Genomic DNA, 20,004 nt, shown 5'->3' on the forward strand with positions numbered 1-20,004 from the left:
TTAGCACTTTGGGTTTAACGTTAGACATTGGCAGATGGTCTGAAATATTCGGCATTTGCACAAGGCACAGTAGTTACAACATGAATTCAAGTGTGGTTTGCAGGTTTTGAAGTTTGGCACGCAGTCAGCTGCAGGTGTGGGCCTTGGTTTTGGAGGTTTCTTCAGTTCAGCTTTTTTCTACAACAACAACAAAAAAGAAAATTCATACAAATGTAAAACAAGTATGGGTCAGAATAAAGGGTAGATGCAAATAAAATGAGGTATGGGAACTTGTGGCTTGAGATTAGTAGGTGGTTGCTAGCAGTGGGACCTATATTAGGTAGCAATATAGAATTGATGTGGTGGGACTGGATCACGGGAAATACTGTCTTGCCGCAGCCTATCAAGCAACAACTGCATGAGCCTGTACTGGGTCTGGCTGGGACGGAGTTAACTTTCCCTGCAGCAGCCCATACAGTGCTGTGCTCTGCACTTGTAGCTGGAACAGCAGTGGTATCACCCCAGTCTTGTGTCTGCTGCTGAGCAGTGCTGGCACCGCATCAGGACTCTCTCTAACCCCCCCAGGGGGTGGGCAAAAAGCGAGGAAGGAACATCACCAGGGCAGCTGACCTAAACCAACCAAAGGGATATTCCATACCATATGGGGTCACACTCAGCAATAAAAGGTGGGGAAGGGGAAGGGGGGGGGGAGCCTCTCATTGGTAAGACGACTGTCCTCCCAAACAACTTCCAAGTGTATTGAGGCCCTGCTTCCCAGGCTGTGGCCAAACATTGCTCCTTGGTGAGAAGTAGAGAATATTTTTTTTTTACTGTCTCTGTGTCCACGCAGCCTTTTTTTTTTTCTTTTTTCCCCTCTTCCTTTTCTCTTTAATTAAGTTATCTCAACCTGTAAACCTTTTTTCTTTCCAGCATAATTTCTTCTTCCCCTCTTCTGATAATGGGGAGTGAGAGAGCCGTTGTGGTGGAGTTTGGCAGCCCAGTTGGGTAAAACCACAAGAGTCCCATATTATAAGTAATTATAAATGTGACTGGATAGAGCTTTGGATTATACGCTGAAGGGAAGAATGTGGCATCAGCAAAGAAAGGGACACATGAATCTTCAAAGATGGTGACATTGTTATAGGTAACAAGTTACTCTTGGATCCCCAAAATTTTCAAATGGAAGAGTGGAACCTCCCTGTCATCTGTGGGGATGGGATCCACTTTGTTTTATGAACTGTGCGGCTGAGAGAGAGAGGGGAGGTTGTTTGGCAATACTCTACCTCGCAAGGTTTGTTTTTCGGTCTGCTTTTGGAGCTCAGTAATCAATTGTGCATCAGATTTGTGCATGGGAATCCTTAAATGCAGACACAACTGAGTGAGCTGAAAAAGATCTAGCCTGTCTGAAGAGTGTTAGTACAATATGATTTGGAAAGGGAGAAAACTTTGGCTTGGTCAGCATGTGCCTGGGACCTGGGCAGGATCTCTGGAGCCTTCCAGCTACAGCTGCTATAGGCAATTTTCTAACTTGGTAAGTTTGCCAGAAGTTTCAGTTGTGAGGTAAAACATTATGTGGTCTCTAAATGCTTTAGGAACTTTTAAGACCAAGTACTTGAACACAGATTGATTGCCAGAATGTCCTGCTCTGAGCAGAAAGTGGAAAAGCGTGACCTCCTGAGGCCTCTTTCAATCTGAGCCATCCTTTGGATTTAGGAAGTGTTCCAGGGAAGGCTGACCACAGAAGACACCAATTAGAAAGGAAAAGAAGGAGCTCTAAATGTTTCTGGTTGCAGCTATTACTGGTTTGGCTGTAAATGGCTATTGTGACTGTAGATGGCTATCGTGACAAACTAAAAATGAAGTAAGAATGCTGTTCTCTACTCTCCTAGAGAGTCTTTAAAAATGTAGGAGTCTGGTCCAGGTAATATTTCACGTTTAAGACATAATGGCTACAGGTTAAAGAAATCTATCAATCTGTATCTACAGATTTGATAAAATTACTTGGTAATATTTTTCAAGCAAATAGGAAATTCTTTGGATGCCTCTAGTTATATTTTTTAGCACCCGTAGTTAAAAATGAGCAGACAGTGGGTTTATGCCCCTGGGCTGCAGAGCCTGGACAGTTAACCTACATGGCAAGACTGGGAATGGTATCTTTTTTGGCAGATATCTAAACAGTGTTTCAAATACTTAAAGCAACTCAAGGCTAAGTTACCTTTCTATAAGAGGACTGTAAAATAAAACAAACCAAAACCAATTAAAAAACAACAACAAAACACAAAACCCAAGAACCTGTAACAAATCTAAGATCATACTTTTCTTTCCATCATTCATGTTCTTCATCTGTTTCTACTGTATTAAGCTTCAAACTGTATGCAAATTATTTAAATCAGGGAATGACTGTAAAAGCTTTTCAAATGAATGCACTGAGGAAAATTATAGAAGTAGCAAACCATTCCAATTTGATGATATTTTCTGAACAGCCACCTACCTTGGAAGATTTCTTGTTCTCTGCCTCTTTCCTGCTGACTCTCTGGGATCTTTTAGTTAAGTCTTCAAAGAGAATATCAAAACATATTATTAAATCAGTCTTACAGCAAATATAATTTAATAGAGATGCTTGATACTATTTTTGTGCAACAGAAGGCAGATAACCTGCATTGCTACCACACCACTGCAGTCGTCCACAGCTGAATGTTTTGCAGTAATGAAGTTCTAGGAACTGTCCTCACTTAAAAGTAGCATCTGAACTTGTGCTGTCACCGTTGCTCATGTAAAACAGAAGAGCACTGACATTTGTATTTTAGGAGCCTTTTTTTTTTTTTTTTCCATGTTTGCCCAATGTGTTTTTTAGATATTTGGACCAATGTGAACAGTAGTTTCAGATAAATAAAATTCAAGGGCTCTCTGTAAAAAAATTAGGGTGCTAATGCACATCAGTCACATGAACAAAAATGGGAAAAACCTTCAGAATTCCAAAATTTGTTCTGTAGGAGGAGGTGTTACCTACATAAATTTGTCAGGAATTAACAAATATGTTCTGGGTTCTCAACTCTGGTAGTTGATTTTTGATTTGGTACTTTTTTGGGGGGGGGAGGGGGAGCGGGGTGGAGAGAGAGAATTTCAGACTACCTGCTGTAAAAGTTTTGGTTTTATTTTTAGATGAAAACACCAGTATTATGAAATTTCCCATACTATCCTTTGAGGAATATTAGCATTATTATTATATCAGCTCTAAAATTATTTATTAGTGTATATTAACTTCATGACTAAGACTTTTCTTGGGATCTAACACAGCAAGACTTTTCTGCTAAAGTGTGAGACACTTCCTGTCTCACTAATCTATCACGGTATTTTCAAAATCTTGGTTATCTGTGTGTGAGGTTTGTAATAAACACAAGCTCCATGTAATGAATGACTGGCATAAAAAGATTTACATATGCCCACTGATGAATAGTGGCTTCTTGTCTTTTCCAGAATTTGCTATAGAGATTTATGTGAACACTTAATAATTGCCAGAATTTGCAGAATTACACAATTAAGAATGCACTGCTTGGCAGTTTAATTTACTATCCTTGCATTATTATAGAGTTACACATCTGTCTCTAAGAAACAATGGGAGGAACAACTGTATTTCAGGCATAAAGAATTTCAGGCCACTCAGTAAGAGCATGGCTTAAGCAGGCATCGCACCAAGTGGTATTAGGGGTTTAGATCCAGTTCCAGCTGGCACATTGTGTTGGTTTTGTTATACTGTCCGTTGAAACTGAGTTACCCTTTGGTAACTGAGTTGCTTCTAAGTCATTTAATTCTACATTCATTTAATTTTCTACATTACAACTGCAATTGTATTGGAATGTTTTACTTACAGAATTGTTTTCATTTTGTTTATTTAAATGTTGTATGATGTCATTAAACTGAGATTTATACATTGCTGTGACAAAAATGTGTGTTAGTTGTTCCAGGCAATTTGGCAAAGAAAATGATGCCCAGTTGGCAGCTGAGAGGGAAACAAGGAAATGTTTTTTTTGAAGGATTTGTACTGTAGTCATCTCTTCCTTAGTTCCTCTGCATTAAGTAAAACACCTGCCAGTAATTTCATATTCCTCATGATCTACTTACCATGTTTTCAACTACTGCTTAATTAACCAGCTCCTTACAAATCTCATCTATGAAAATACAGGGAAATGTAATACAGGCTTGTGCAAATATCAATAATACATACCTCTAACTTCTGCTGATACAACTGCAATTTGAAGTGTTATAAAAACCCTGCATTAATTAGATGATTGCGTCATGTTCTAGTTGATGCTAGGAATTCCTCTGCTTATGTTTTAAGACATGATTCAATTTCAATCTCAGGTTTTATTGAATTAGAGCCACTCATAACATCCTTTGATACCATGACCACTGTGATTTATTGGCAGGTGTGTAAACTTGATTGCAAGTGAGGTTTATTACTTGAGTATTGCTATAGCAACATTTAAAAAATAAGCTGTAAATATGAGTACCTCATCCCTGTTCTATGTGGCTGATCAGAAGGAGCAGGACTTGTAAGAAAATGTGATTCGGATAGGAAGTGGTATTGTAAATATTAAAACAGAGACGATGAGAAATGTCTCTGTTTGCGTATAGTAGATTATGTGGATCACCATGATAAATTCTGATAAATCATAAAGAAATCAACTCCTTAGATGTATTAGGAGTAGAGAGCAGGCTTTGGTTATTTAAACACTCTTACTATCAATTCTGAATTAATTGTTTCTGTGGTGGTGATGGGAAAGACCATACCATCTGCCTCTTACCACGGCACTGTTGTTATAATAAATACCACCACATGCGGCATCACCCTCATCCCTGAGCAGTGGAAGCAGCAGCAGCTTGCTGTAGGACTGCACTGCTGGTTGCACCCATCTCTGTGCCCACTTCAATATCCGGCTGCTTTTCCCAGATGCCTTCCCCATTTGCATTTGTTTCTCCCCTTGTTCTAGGCAGGACTGGCTCCAAATCATTGCTCTTTCCCTCTTGCAATGCTTTCCTCTCATGCTCTTGCATACACTCATTTCAGCACAGCTCCATTTCTTCATCTAGCTGCTGTGTAATGCACAGAGCCCAGCAAAAATAAGGGGAAAAGGATAGGCTTCTAGTTACATCTCACAATATGCTGGAGTGAGGCAAGTGATGGACTGTTATATTTAGCTTTGCAAGTTATAATTCAAATTATTTATTTATTTATTTATTTATTAGCTAGTAAATGATAAAAGTATCATGGCTTCCAATTGTCTAAAATAAAACCTGGAAAGGTTTTGAGCATGTGCCATTTGAGCTCCAAAGTAAACTGTTTTAAAAGGTATGTCTATTCTACCAAGTGAGAAAAATTGTAATGATTTGTCTCAGTTTTCTTACTCACTTTGTATTGTTCCAAGTGTAGATATGAGGCAGCAGAGGATCAGGCTGGCCTCTCACCTTTGAACAACTGGGCTGGAGGAAGTCCTTGAGATACCTCTGTAGATGCCTCTTGCCACAGGAAAGTGAGCACAGACATGGTCAAGAGTTTTGTACAGGGAGTACAAGAGTTTCAGTACAGGGAGTTTTGCATCTGTATTTTCCTTTTTGGAATAATCAACCAAGATAGCAGTCTACAGAAAAGGTGAGCATTATGCCAAGATATGCTCAGTTTTAGCTGAGCATATTGTATTGTATTATATTATTTAGAATATTATGACTCTTTGGAGTTATTCTTGTATTTTGGATGTCAAAGGTTCATTCTGTTTATATGCATATAGGAGAAGGATGAATGCAAAAGGCACATTTTTTTATTCTTCTTACATTTTTTCTTCTTCTTACACTTAACTGTGGTTTGCCACATTGCCATTCTTGGATACTGCACCTGCACTGCTATTGCACTTCTGTATAGCACTAAGGCATTGTACAAAATTGCAATGTTGTAGTAAGCTATCAAAATAGTACATATTAATCAACAGCTGTACTTTTTGGAAGTGCTGCTAATTTGGCATCGAATGGCAGATTTTACTAACCTACTATGGAGATGGGTGGGAGATCTGATAGGTTCATTTTGTTGTTCCTTGACAGGTTGCGTTCTATCTTCTCCTCGATTACCATGTGAGACTTGGTAGCTCTGAGCAAATTGTAGCAGAGCAATAGGCTTAGGAAGAGGTTCTTTCTTTCCATCCTGGGGAGAAAAGATCCCATTGTCAAAAAACCAAGATCAGTCAAAACTTGTATGTAGAAAAGAAGCAAGGAAATGAGTCTCAGCAATGGTTTGCTATTGCGTTGAGCAATTTTATCAACATACCTTTGACAAGTTTTGGAGACCCTCCCTCTGTTGCCACAACCTTTTAAAGATGATAACAGAGGCAGCGGCATTGACTCGTACCTTCAGTGCCCTAGGATGCACCCTGCCTGGTCTCATGGACTTTCCTACATCCACTTGATTTAAGTGCCCTCTGACTGCATCTTTGCCTGCAGTATGTAGTGCTGTGTTCCTGCAGGCTCTGCCTCTCGGCTCAGGCACCTGGGAGGCCAAAAGCAGACCTGACCTTTGAAAGCTGAGGAAGACATTGAGTACCTCAGATTTTTATATATCTCTGCTCCACTGAGAATCTGAGTTCCTCTCAATGGGCCTAAGGCCTCCCTTGGCAGTGTCATTGCTGGCTGTGTGGATGGGCACCATCACCATCAATAATCATCATAGCAAAAGTACTTTTACAGACTTGTTATCCACACAATCTGCATGTGGCAAAGACAGAATGGAGTACAGTGGGTCTCCTTGTGCACACATCTATTCCCTCCCTCTGGCCATAAGTGCAAGGTTGGTGTGAAAGGCTTTTTTTTCTGTGGAAAACATCCTGTATATCGCCCATCTGCTACTGACCATAATCAAAAATCCCTTTTTTATTTTTACTTATTTATTTTTTTCTGCTTAGGGTATTTTCAAGACATACCCTGAGACTATTTTTATAATTCTCCTCTAATGCCTCTACTTACTGGTATCAGCTCTGTTTCTTCTCCAACCTACTTATTTTCCCTTTGGCTTTCCAGAAGTTACTCTGGAGGCAGAACTGCAGGTGAAGCTCAGTGGTTACATATCTGCAGCTTGGGGATTTCATTCATCTGCCCAACGTGCTGCCAGATGAGTGTGTCTTCCTGATGCCCCTGCGATGCAGGACACAGAGGATGCAGAAAACAGTGCAATTCTTAACTTGTTTTTAACCAAAAAAATAACGTGAATTTCTAGGATTAAAATTTTCATAGGTTGCCAATGTGATACATCTAAATTTCTGCTTCCTCTTTAAATTGAAGAAAGGCTATGAAATACTATTGAGTCAAGTCTGGCAAAGGGCATAGGAGGGCTTCTTTCAGTTCATTCTCATTACTTTTGTTCTTCCTTCCAGACTCTTTTCCCCTAGTTTTTTGTTTGTTCGTTTTCATTCCCAGGTACAGAGGCCCAGCACCAGGCACTATCTGTTCTCTAGTTTTTCAGTACCATAACCACAATGAGTTTACTAAAACAAATTCTGCATGTTGTACAGAGAAAAGTGTACAGAGACAAGTGTGCAGAGACAAGCATTTGAAGCTGTTTGTTAAATTTCAGTGTGATTTTAACTTAAGCATCTTGCTGAAGTTATTGAACTCATTCTACCTTTCTTGCTCCCCTACTTCTTTTATTTCTATTTTCTGTTTTCTGGTTCTACCTTTTGTTTCTTTTCTTTTTCAGCTATCCCCTATGTCCTGTTGCTTTTGACATGGAGATTCCTTAGAAAAATGCCTTTCATGCATTTATTTTTTTTCCTTTTTGTACTCTTTCATTGTTTCCCTACCCTGTTCTCATCATTCCCAACTGGATATTCCTGGGGAATAGAGTAGAAATTGAATATGTCACAGTACACAGGCCAAGTTCAAACACTTTGACAAACACTTTGACAAACAGTTTGAGTGAAAAAAAAATCCAAACTTAACAACTTTTGGATTTCAAATAATAGAAGGGAAAGAACTGGATGTATTGATCACATCACGACAGTGACAGTGTGATGCAGCGTGAGGAAAATTTGAGAGAACCAGCCCTGCAGCCCCCGGTCAGAGCAACAGGAGGGTAGGAGGTGCTCCAGGCATGCAGCAGCAGTTCCCCTGCGGCCTGTGGAGAGGCCCCTGGTGGAGCAGGCTGTCCCCCTGCAGCCCACGTGTCCCACATGGAGCAGATCTCCACGCTGCAGCCCGTGGAGGAGCCCCCAGTGGAGCAGGTGGATGTGGGGGGAACTGCCACCTGTGGGTGACCCATGTTGGAGCAGTTGTTCTTTAAGGACCCTTCCAACCCAAACCATTCTGTGATTCTATGAACTGGGAGTGAAGCTAAGCCTGGGAAGAAGGGGGTAGGGGAAATTGTTGTTTGTTTTTGTCGTTGTTGTTGTTTGTTTCTCACTATAGCATTCTATTTTTAATTGACAATAAATTAAATCTTCCCCAAGCCAAGTCTGTTTTTTCTGTGATTGTAATTGGTGAGCAGGTCCTATCTCTGGTCACTAAAGAGAATAGATTGGCGCCTGCTTCCACTCCCCCTTGTGAGGAAGCTGTAGACTGCGATGAGGCCTCCCTTCAGCCTCCTCTTTTCCAGGCTGAACAGGCCCAGTGACCTCAGCCGCTCCTCATACGTCTTCCCCTCTAGGCCCTTCACCATCTTTGTAGCCCTTCTCTGGACACTCTCCAACAGTTTCATGTTCTTTTTGTACTGTGGTGCACACAACTGCACACAGTACTCGAGGTGAGGCTGCACCAGCGCAGAGTGGAGCAGGACAATCACTTCCCTTGACCGACTAGCAATGCCGTGCTTGATGCACCCCAGGGTATGGTTGGTTCTCCTGGCTCATGGCACACTGCTGGCTAATATTCAGCTCGCTGCCAACCACAACGCCCAGATCCCTCTCTGCGGGGCTGCGCTCCAACATCTCATTGCCCAGTCTGTACATATAGCCAGGGTTGCCCTGTCCCAGGTGCAGGACCCAGCACTTGCTCCTGTTAAACTTCATGTGGTTGGTGATAGCCCAGCTCTCCAATCTGTCCAGATCTCTCTGCAAGGCCTTTCCACCCTCAACAGAGTCAACAGCTCCTCCCAGTTTAGTATTGTCAGCAAACTTACTCAAAAACACCTTCTAGTCCTACATCCAAATTATTTATGAAAACACTGAAAAGACCTGGCCCTAAAATGGAGCTCTGGGGGACCCTACTGGTGACTGGCTGCCAGCCTGATGTAGCCCCATTTACCATAACCCTTTGAGCCCTACCCATCAGCCAGTTGTTCACCCATTGCATGATGTGAAAAAATCCCTTTCCCCCTCTGAGAGAGGTGCATCCCATCTGGTGCCAGCAGGCCTGTTGTCGCATAGACCTTCCCGTGATCAACAAACCCAAAGTTCTGGTGGTTGCACCAGACCCATGGAGCCATGGAGTCTTGGAGCCATGCATTGATGAGCCGAGTCTGCCTTTCGATGTTGATCCCTGCTACCGGAAGGATGGAGGCAAACACAACCTGTGCCTCTGATCCGTTAACCAGTTGCCCCAAAGCCCTGAAGTCCCTTTTGATTGCCCTTGGACTTCTCCTTGCTACCTCGTCACTACTAGCTTGAAAAACCAGTAGTGGGTAGTAGTCAGAGTGCTGTACCAGGTGAGTGACTTTTCTAGCTATGTCTCTTACCCGAGCCCCAGAGAGGCAGCAGACTTCCCTGTGGGCTGGGTCCTGACAGCAAATTGGACCCTCTGTCCCTTTCAGAAGGGAGTCCTCTATGATGATAACCCTTCTTTCTTTCTTGGTAGGAGATGTAGTGATGTGGGGGGTAGGTTTCCTTGCCTTAGGCACCCCTTCCAACTGGGATGGGCTTTCATCTACATCGTCGTTTGCTTGACTGCCAATTTCCAGAGCCTCATACCTCTTGCGTAAGGGTACCCAGGAAGGCGAGGTAGGCAGGGAGAGGGCATGCCTACCACCCCAAACAGAAATCTGCTTCCATTCCCCCCCCATGACCTAGATTCCCTCCTACTGCCTGGTGGGATAGGGGAACCTTTGTGTCTTGTGTGGTGGCTGTCTTGTGAGTCTGTCTCAGGATGGGCAGAGTATGCTTCCACCAGTCAATTTTCCTCTCTGACTCCCTGATGCTCCTCAGTCTGTTCACCTCCTCCTGAAGCTCTGCCACCAGGCTGAGCAATTCTTCAACCTGGGCACACCTCCCACAGACATACCCACTGCTGCTGCTGTCGGACACCAACAGAAGACTGAGGCTCACCCTGCAGCCCAAGGCCCAGACGGCCACGTGTTTCCCTGAGATCTTTGTATGGTAGCCACATCGCTAGATGTGGCTGGAGAGGTCACAAGGGATGCAGAGGCCAAGGCTTTCTGCCGGGTGGATACCATGGCTGGGCTCTTTGCGAGCAGGTTACTACCACTGTTGGAAAACAGCAGTGACAGTGCACTCCCTGCTCGCCTGGCCTGCATGAACTGCTGGGCCCTGCCCTCTCTATTGACCGTGGTCCTGGTCCAAATATCTCATATCACGCATGTATGTTACAAAAGCATCAATATATAACATTGATGGCATTCTCTGCAGTCTACTCCTGTTAAAAGTAGTCATCATTTGATCACCAGAAGAAAACAGACCCTTCCTTTTTTCTGTCTGATCCCTATACACACAGCTGCAGTTGCAGAAGTTGTACAGACTGCATCAGCCCTGCTTATGGGCTGCCTGAGGCTTCCTGAGCACAGTTCAGAGCGACAAGTGAGGCACCCAGCTAATCTACACAGATTTGTCATGCAGGAATACACGATGTCTACCATGACTTGGCTTATATATATTTAAAATCCCTGATTTACAGATGTTGTATTTATTACCGTTATATATAAATGAAGTCATTTTAAACTCTCTATGTATTTATATAAGTGGGGGATAACTCAGCACACAGAGACTCCCTCAAACTACACTGAGTTTATTTTCATTTTCTGCAGCTACACTGGTCTGTCAAAACCCTTGTAATTATATAAACCACATATATATGCCACACAGTTTAGAACAAAATCACTTGAGCTCAGATGGGCTGAAAAGGAAGAAAGTAAATTTCCATTTTGAAGATTTTCAGCAGAGCCCCCTGTGCCATAAATTCATCGTAGCTCAAGTCTTAGTATGGTAATAAAGTATGAGAATCAGTCTTTACAGTAGCTAGAATCTATGACTCACTGGGGTTCAGAGATCAATTGCGTTGGGATTAGAGTCCTATTAGGAGAGAAACTTTTCCATTACACTTGCTATAACTCACTAAAAATTTCACTGCTTGCTCTTCTCCCTGCTATTGCTCATTCAGAGCCTACTAGAGCCAGCTCTGTCCGCTGCTTTCTTTGTTCAGGATGGAAAGGGCAACAAACAGAGATTTAAATTATGGAAGAAAATATTTAAATGAGGTATAAGGAAAACCTTTCCAATATTTGTGATAGGGAAATATTGGAATAGCTTGCCTGGAGGTAATTCTCCAGAGTCAGAGATATTGAGGAATGAATTAGATACATCTGTCAGTCTGGTCTGCTGTATCACTTATATTTAAAACTAACACATATAAAATCAATGAAGCAGGCAAAATTATACCCTCTTCAAAACTAGCCAGTGTGATGGTGTGTGTAAAGCAAAGGGGTGGATCCTCATTTCACGTTTCATACAGATGTTAGATACTATAAGTGAGGGTGGAGTGAATTTTAAAACTGAGAATAGTCTGTTAATAATGGAAACAATTAGACACAAATAATATTGAAGGAAACAACTTTGAATGATGGGAGCTGTTGTTCCAGTAAAGTGGAGAAGGCACAGGGAATCAATAATTTTAAATTTGTAGTGATCAGTATGAAGGATGGGGTTCTTGTAAATTGTTTTATGGATACTGCCTGTAACATGGCTGTTAGGCTTGTTACTGTATGTTTATATCAGATTTAGAAGTGACTATTGAACTGACGATTTAGAAGAGCTCTTGAGAAAATAATCAGAAGCTGCTACAATAAGACTGGGTAAACAATATGCTGCTAAATATTTAGGGGAGAGCAAAGTTGTAGTGAAGCTACAGGCTTACAAAACCAAACAGGACCACTGAGATCATATGGTCTGATTTATTCTGTGGCAGGCCATAGACCCTGCCTGGATTACACTGCTTAATTCTTAATTAAACCAAGTGATAAAGATTCTGGTGATTTGTTAATCTGATTGCTTCAATTTAATTTTCCAGGACCTGAATCCTTCTAAACCCTTCTCTTTACTGTAGATTTTTTTTTTCTCTTCCTGAGAGATGGCTAGCTGAGCAGGTAACTTCCTAATATTCTTCTGGCTCAGCTGAACAGGTTGAGCCCAAAGAATTATAAAATTATAAAAGAAGTATAAATTACTTTTCTCTCAGTACTTCTGTTATCCACGTGGATATATCCATTATTCAGTTATCTATTTTGCATTAGAAGCAGAGGTAGTGTTCCTTTAGTGACTTTGCTGATGACAAGTGATCTCCTTACTCTACTCTAGTTTTTTGTAAATCAATCTCTCTAAGTCCTTTTCCAGTTTTTCTAAGATCTGTGTCAAACCAACACACATGTGATGGCCTTATTATCCATGTAATTGTTTAACTATAAGAAATTATTTAGCTGTTCCATGACTTACTGAAAATGTTTCCCACCCAGCTTCTCCAGTTAACAGATAGCACCTGCTTTAAATTGGTTACCCAGTCTTCCTTCAAAGAGGAAACGATTCCACCAGTATAGGGTGAAACCATGGGGTTATAGCAAGATGGGTGAGCAGATTGATCAATCAATCAATCAAACCACTAACTACAGAAGGAACTCCAGATTCCTGCCCTAAGGATTTCAGGGGGAAGGAGTGCTCCTCTTTGATGCTGAATTCTCCTCTCAGTTACGAGATAGTCCCTGCTCGTAAGCTGACCTGTTAAAGGCTTTGTGGTAAGTGACTTAGACTGGTTGTTTTAAAACAGCTTCAGTACCCGTCTTCTGAATAACTGGTGGAATGTAAAATGTGTTTGAGTGTTTTTTCTTTTACCCCAATAGTAAAGTTTTTTTTTTTTTAATTTTGCTTGTTCTGTGTTTGTTTTTTATTTTATTTTTTTCTTTTTAGCTTAAGTTATATTCTCTTGTGTAATAGATACAGATTAGGGGGGCTTTTCTCTCGTGTTATCTATGAGCCCCGTTTAGAATCTAATCTGCCCGCATTGGTTATCATTTTGCTTCCTGTTTGTAAGCAGTTCTAATCTTCTCCTTTATTTTTACTAACATCAATTTATTATAAAATCTTTATTTTTAATTTAATTTTTATTTTAATTTTATTTTTAAAATGTATTTATTTCAAAGCAACATTCTGGTTCTCAAGTTATTTTGAAGTTCAGGGGCAGGACTCTTTGTTTGAAAGCATGCTCCTACCTCAGTACCGGGATTCTGGTCATTGTATAAAATGTTCCTTAAAGTGTTCTGAGCTCAATTTCTGTTTTGCCTAGCTTATTTGGGAGAAATATATATATTTTTTCAGCTCTGTCTAATTGTATGTCTTCAGAAGATGGGAAATGGGGAAAGTACATGTCTTTGAAGAATGTAGGAAAGCAGAAGCTGTAAAACTATGGTTGCTCTATGCTCGCTTTCTAGAGAGACTACTACATGCAATTCTCATTCACTTATTATTTTCTAAAAGTTCACGTACTGCTTTGATTAACAGACGTGATCTTTTTGACAAGTCCCTCTCTTCCTTCCTTATGTGTGATTATGTCAGAGGCTCTACGGGTTTGAGCACGGGAATTTTCCTATTTCTATTCTATATAAAACCTGTGTTGTCTTAGATTTGTGTGCTGGTTTTACTCTCTTTGTATATTCTGGAACAGATTGGCTTTTATGTTACAACTAAGACATCTAAGTGGTGACTTATTTTATTTTTAAGGATCTGAGTTATGAGATACTTAACTTGTGACTAGTAGAGGCTGACATTGGATAACTTTCAGAAATCATTTGGGCAATTATAATCTTCTTGGTGATGACAGCAAAGTGGTAAATCAGAGCAATGATCAAATTATATCTAATAGTAAAAATGAAATAAAATAGCGCTCTGGCTTTTTCTGTTGATTAATTTTAAGAGATTTGCTTGAAAATCAGAGGACAGAGCTTCTATTGGGAAGGTAATGGAAGAAGTGTTCAGAGTGTAATATGATATCCATTTGCAGTGGATGGAAAGCAAAATGAGTAATAGCAGATCTACTGCTAGTAGTAGTTTCTATTGTGTGGTACATGTGTAGAAGACTGAGGTTTCTAGACATTCCTCCCACATCTAAGCAAGGTTATATTATCACAGCTATGCTCTGGACAAATAATGGCAGTTGGAGCCATTGGAGTTTGCTGCTACTTAAGGTAAATCATTTGTTACAGTTATGTACCCTTTTAGAAGTGAGAAAATAACATTATGACTAACTTTGTCTGTGTGTGGAGAAACCTGGCATCAGTGAGTCAGACATAGTGTACCATATGGAAGAAAGACGTTGGAACAATCTCTGGTATCTACGCAAGATCAACAAGGGATCTGAACTGTCTCTACAAAGTGCTTCAAGGCACAGCTTCTTTTGTAGAAGAAGGGAAATCCATGTGTGCCCCATAAGCGGTAAATAAGGATGAGGACAAATGGCTGAAATATGTATTAATTGATAAACTACCCATAGGAAAACAATGTTTAAAAAATGGGAAAAAAATATGGTCATGAATCTAAGAAAAAATAAGCATCATGCCTTAAGGGTGGGGAGATTCTCTTCTGGAAAGCAGTGAATCAAAAGGTTTTGGGAGTTATGGTGGAAATCAGCTCCCAGTGTAAGACTACGGTCAAAAGCGCTTATGTAGCACTCGAATGAGAAAAGAGGACTGACTTCAATAGGAGAGAATATTTATTTGACATTGGTATGACTATTACTGAACAACACTCCAAGAAGAACACTCATTGAGTGGAAAGAGTTTGGATAAAACAAAAATGATCAAAGGAATGGAAAAGCGTGTCTGAAAAGAGCTCTTGAAGCTCAATCTGTTTAATATCAAAGAGAAACTGTAGAATGTCTCAGTCACTGAACATACTTGGTATGGATGGGGGGAGGGAGTGGCAGAAGACTTTTCGAGCAAAATGGCAAAGATACAATGAGATGAAGTCAGGCCTAAAGTATTTCCAAGCTCTTGACTATTCTGGTTCATTAATAGTTATGTTTTAGAACAACTGCTCAAAGGTTGAAATGAGTTTTCTACTACAAAGACTTAAAACAATAGATTTTTTTTCTTTGAACTAGGAAATGAAAATTCTACGCCAAGCTGCTGGTATTTGCATCATTGTCTGTGTTATGCAGTAACTACTAGTGAGACATTCACTTTTATTTATCATTTCACAAGTGTCTGAACCTGTGCCAGGAGTAGGAATGTTCATTTCAGCTCAGGCATGCAAGGGGTACACTTCTCGCTGGTAATCTTGGAGACAAAAATGCGGCGTTTGCTGTTATTGCACTGCCATGTTTGGTTTTCCTACTGGCTCAACATATATCCCGTTATTTATTTCAAAGTGTGGTGTTTCAATTTTTTTTTTCAAACCCTGAGATCTCTGAAACCCCTCTAACTCCAGGAAAATTGATTGTTTTTATCTTGAGCGTCAGGCATACTGAAGCAGCATGCCTCTGAATCCTAGAGAACATACATTGGGAAAACAAGCTAAACAAGCTTTGAAATTCAACATTCAAAAGATTAAAAAGTTTAGGGCAAATTCCTAAATAATATGTGTGTGTGTATATGTTAATTTTGTACTTTGTTTGTACGCTGTATTCCCTCAAATGCAAAGTGTATTGTTTGCAGATGATCTGCCTGGAGCTGCTTCTATGCCACTTTTTATGAAAAGAAGATAGAAAGTAAGTCTCTGCTGATCCAGCATGGTTTGGGATCTGAAAGGTGTCTGTATGGATTCTTTCTAACTTTTTAAAACTGATTACAGGCATGAGCTGGATCTGGTCAGCGCAGAGCTTTATTTGATTTTTATCAAATGTCACATCTGATGATTCAGTGTGGTTTACTGTGCGTGCTTCCTCTCAGTAGGATTTGTCACCTTTAAAACATTTGTTTTTAAGGCAAGTATATTACTGCCACCTATAAATGTGTCTCATTGGCGGCAGCAGCCTTTGTAAGGGCTCTATGCTGAAAGAACCTACCTGCTGCCATCAGCCGCTGGCTCCTGCAGCCTGCTCTGAGCTCAGCTCCGTGTGGCAGGGTTGCTTTACACTGGTGCAGGGAATACATCAGTGGTGGACACGTGGCAAAATCCACTAAAAAGTGTGCTTTACAGGCAAAAAAATAAAACCACTACGGGTTTATATGAGTACTTTCACATATCTTAAACTGAATACTTCTATTGATGGGATGAAACCTTGCTTAATATTTTGCTAAATGGTGAAAATGATCATGTTAAATAGATTTGAAATGCTTAAGTAATGCTATTATTAATATAATGGTTTCCTTAGTATTTGCAAATGAGTGACTTTTTTTTTTTTTGAGATGCTTTTTTGTCACGAGTTGTTAAAAATGCAGAGAGAAGTGAGTGAAAAGGTATAGTGAGCCCTGTTGGAGCAGGGCACTGCTCCATAGTGCCTTCTGCTTCCTTTGGTCTCTTTTATTTAATATGAATTAAGTATATTTAAAATTTTAACCCACAGTCAAAAAAATATCGAAAAGAAAGTGTGATTTGAAAAATAAATTGCAACTGCTATTCAAGAAGTCAGTGGCTTTTTCCATTAACACATTTCTGAAAAACAGCAAATGAAAAACTTCTTAAAAAAAAAAAAAAAAGCAATGCAATAAGTTTCCTGTGCAGTATGTATACAACACAAGCACATATACATGCTTAATTAACAAGATGTTAATTACCTCAACAAGACTTTTAGTAGACTTTTACCCTGAAAAGTATAGAGAACTAATTATGCATGTAGGTCTGCATAACAGATCAAAGGAAATACTAACGAGAAAAACCTATACTGAAGTTGACATTTTTTTCCAGTTTTCAAAGTGAATAGTTTTTCTTGCATATATGAGAACTGTATCTTTTTTTTTCTGGTTATCTTCCCTAGCTGTGATTGCTTTTCTATTTTTATGTTTGAGCTGGAACACTCACTAAAGCTTTCTGAGCCTGTTTCAATATAGAAGAACAATTCCCATAGAGTGGGAGATGCATAGGGAAGTGCAGCCTTAATATCTGGAAACCCAACAAAGATGCATGTTTTTTGTAAAACAAACAAACCCAAACAACAGAACAACCAAAAAAAACATGTAGCCTCCAAAGAGCTTTTGAGAGAAACAGTGAAAACAACTGCCCAAGATGTTATGAGGAGACTTCAAACTATCCAAATAAAATGCATGCAACTGTTAAAAAAAAAGAAGTCAGATTCTATAGTCAAATACTGTCATTAAAGAAATCCTCCTGTCTCAGTCAGAAGTCTTTCTGATATTAAGATGGTCCAGAAACTATGAAAATATCAGAGAAGCAACAAATTCACTTCTGAAGCTATGTGATAAGCTATTACTTTCATCATATGGCTAAAAATCAAAAGAAAAAAGAGCAGTTTCCTATACAAGGAGAAAGGAAGAGGGGGAAGAAAAACAAACAAAAAATATCAGGACAGCAGTAATGAACGCATCTCTTTAGAGAAATAAAAAATGTCATGAAACGTACAGATAAACTGAAGTCACTATAAAAACCAACAATTAAATTGTGAAGAAAAATGCTGGTATTGAAAATGGCAATCATAAATCATGTCTACATACAAGCAAGCAACAGCTGCTTTAATTCTCATGAAATTATATCATAATATTATGAACAAAATATATTTTAATATCTTTTATATAAGAAATATATTAATACTAATAATACTAATTGTGGAACACTAATTATGAATACTATGTGCTATAGAGAGAATTTACAGAGCAAATTAGAAAAAGAATTGCAATCCAAAGTTTGAAGAAAAAAAGATTAGATTTTATTTTGGGGACAGTAAAGCCTTAAAATCATTCAGGAATTATAAAAGCTTCAGGAAAATAAAGATTTCAGTGTCATGCAGTAAGTTTATTTGTTTCGCTTGGAGGACAAAAATTAAAACTCTAGCCAACTTCTTCAAGCAGTGGAGAAATAGAGCCTCGGAAATGTACTTACCATTAAAATCATAATACAGTAGTGCATAGAGATAATATAACATTTAAAACAAATAGTTTCAGAAAAAACTTAGATATATGTCAACTAAACTAAAGCACAATTTGCAACAAAACTCAAGATACAGATAGATCAAACAGAATCAAGGCACTCTAAACCGTGGACGATGCTGAAAAAGAAGAGTTTGAAGCCAAACACAGAACGGGAGCAAATAAATGCAAAAAGAGCAAAAAAGAAAAATATCAAAGTAAAGACAGTTTTAGAACTTTGCTGCTTCCCGCACAATGAAGATAGATTTGCGCGACTGGTAAGAATGTAAAGGAAGACAAATATCTCTAGTGCAATGTAGCTGTAAAACGCAACCTTTTACATCCAAGCAATACAGCGGAAGTTAAATGCCCTGCAGAAGAGGTTAAACATTTTGGTCCTACCAAATTAGCAAGCCGTTATTCTATTTATCAGGCTTAAATGAAACTTAAAGCAGCTGTTCTCCCTTGTTCTGCTGATCTGCAGAGAATATAGGCAAAGCTTTTGGAGTTGTTTTTAGTCCCTCTTCAGTGGTGAGCAGCCTGCTTTTAAATACCACCTCCTCCCAAAGCAGTGCAGAAGTCTTTTCTATGTATTAGCTGACAAAATTATAACCACAATGGACAGGCTATTCTTTTCTACTTGGATTTCTGCTTCTTCTCAGTGTTTTTCTGTTTTTTGAACACCCTTCTCTGTTTAACTGTTGGTCTGAAAAAATCTGTTGGAAAGTTGACCCTCAGCTCTGCCGCCTTCTTCCCATTTGAAAACCAGGGGGACAGTCCTGTTGCAGCAGTCTTCAGGCAGAGGCATTTTCAGCTGATGGCAGCAGAGGAAAGGCAGCTAGGGGTTATTTTCTGTCACTCATGTAGAAACAGTTATGTAATGGGAACAACTGAAAAGACCTGCTGGTAGAAATCATGCTCGTCAGACCTTATTCAGGGCCCGTTCCTGCAAAGGGATGGTGTCGGGCAGCCGCACTCCCTGGAGGGATCATTGCAGATGCTGGGTATGTGTGTGAGCAGATCTGCAGCAGTTGCCTGAATGCGATAATAGTGGTGTTTTAAACTCTGCTGCAATGAGATAATTATAGCTGGAGCAACAAAAAGGAGCAACGTAGAGGAGGAAAGGTGGTTTTTGTTGTCTGTGTGTGCATGTGTGTTTTAAAGTTTAATAATTGCATGTGCAAAAACCAGATGAGTTTACTGGAAGTGGGACACAATTATTTGAAATGTATCAAATGTCCCTCTTCAATTTCAAGGCTATAATTGTGCTTTCCGTACACTACAATTGTACATTGTAATGGTATATTAATACTTTATGCTGGCTATTTTACAGCCATGTGTGCCTCGTGTGCCACAAGGTGTTCTTGTTTTTTATACCTACTTGGTTGAGTTCTGTGCAATGGGATAGATGGAAATAATTAATCATGAAGATGTTTAGCCACTGACAAAGCTGCAGCCTAGGGCACCAAGATTTGGTTTAGAATAGGTGACAAAGTGTCAATAGGTTTTTATATGCTGAATGCGATGGTGGTGGTGGGGGGCTAATATGAAATAAAGTCGTGTCTCCTTTTGTGTCTCTGTGATTAACAAGCTGTTTGTGAAGGCAGTTGTTCACTGTTCCCTTTGGATCTCATAACACAGCAAGGATTATTGCTGAATAGGAAAAATACCTCCTTTGGCTGTTCTTTTTTTTATTTTTTCTCGGTATGTCTCCTAAAACATGGTAGTTTAGGTGAGAAAGAACACACTGAGATAAC

The 20,004-nt window shown here is 39.7% G+C and overlaps 1 protein-coding gene across 2 annotated transcripts; it reads right to left on the bottom strand.

Annotated features, from left to right (window-relative positions):
- On the bottom strand, positions 1–7,834 carry ASIP (agouti signaling protein). Of its 2 annotated transcripts, XM_035548339.1 has the most exons (4): positions 7,821–7,834; positions 6,018–6,172; positions 2,471–2,532; positions 1–177 (listed from the first exon to the last, which is right to left on the bottom strand). In XM_035548339.1, exons 1-4 carry the CDS (start codon positions 7,832–7,834, stop codon positions 1–3), a joined length of 408 nt encoding a protein of 135 aa, XP_035404232.1. The 2 variants fall into 2 exon arrangements, with proteins under 2 accessions (XP_035404232.1, XP_050569942.1); XM_050713985.1 differs by lacking the exon at positions 7,821–7,834 and having other exon boundaries at positions 6,018–6,192.
- Between the last annotated feature and the right edge of the window lie 12,170 nt (positions 7,835–20,004).

The sequence above is a fragment of the Cygnus atratus genome, chromosome 16, assembly GCF_013377495.2.
Source record: "Cygnus atratus isolate AKBS03 ecotype Queensland, Australia chromosome 16, CAtr_DNAZoo_HiC_assembly, whole genome shotgun sequence".
NCBI lineage: Eukaryota > Metazoa > Chordata > Aves > Anseriformes > Anatidae > Cygnus > Cygnus atratus.

What these genes read in the sequence shown, in the direction of transcription:
- ASIP (XM_050713985.1), bottom strand. Translation starts at nt 6,192, where the DNA reads ATGGGATCTTTTCTCCCCAGGATGGAAAGAAAGAACCTCTTCCTAAGC. An exon ending in CCCACCCATCTCCATAGTAG is followed by an intron (nt 2,533 to 6,017) that starts GTTAGTAAAATC and finishes TTCTCTTTGAAG; the next exon opens with ACTTAACTAAAAGATCCCAG. An exon ending in AGAACAAGAAATCTTCCAAG is followed by an intron (nt 178 to 2,470) that starts GTAGGTGGCTGT and finishes TTGTTGTTGTAG; the next exon opens with AAAAAAGCTGAACTGAAGAA.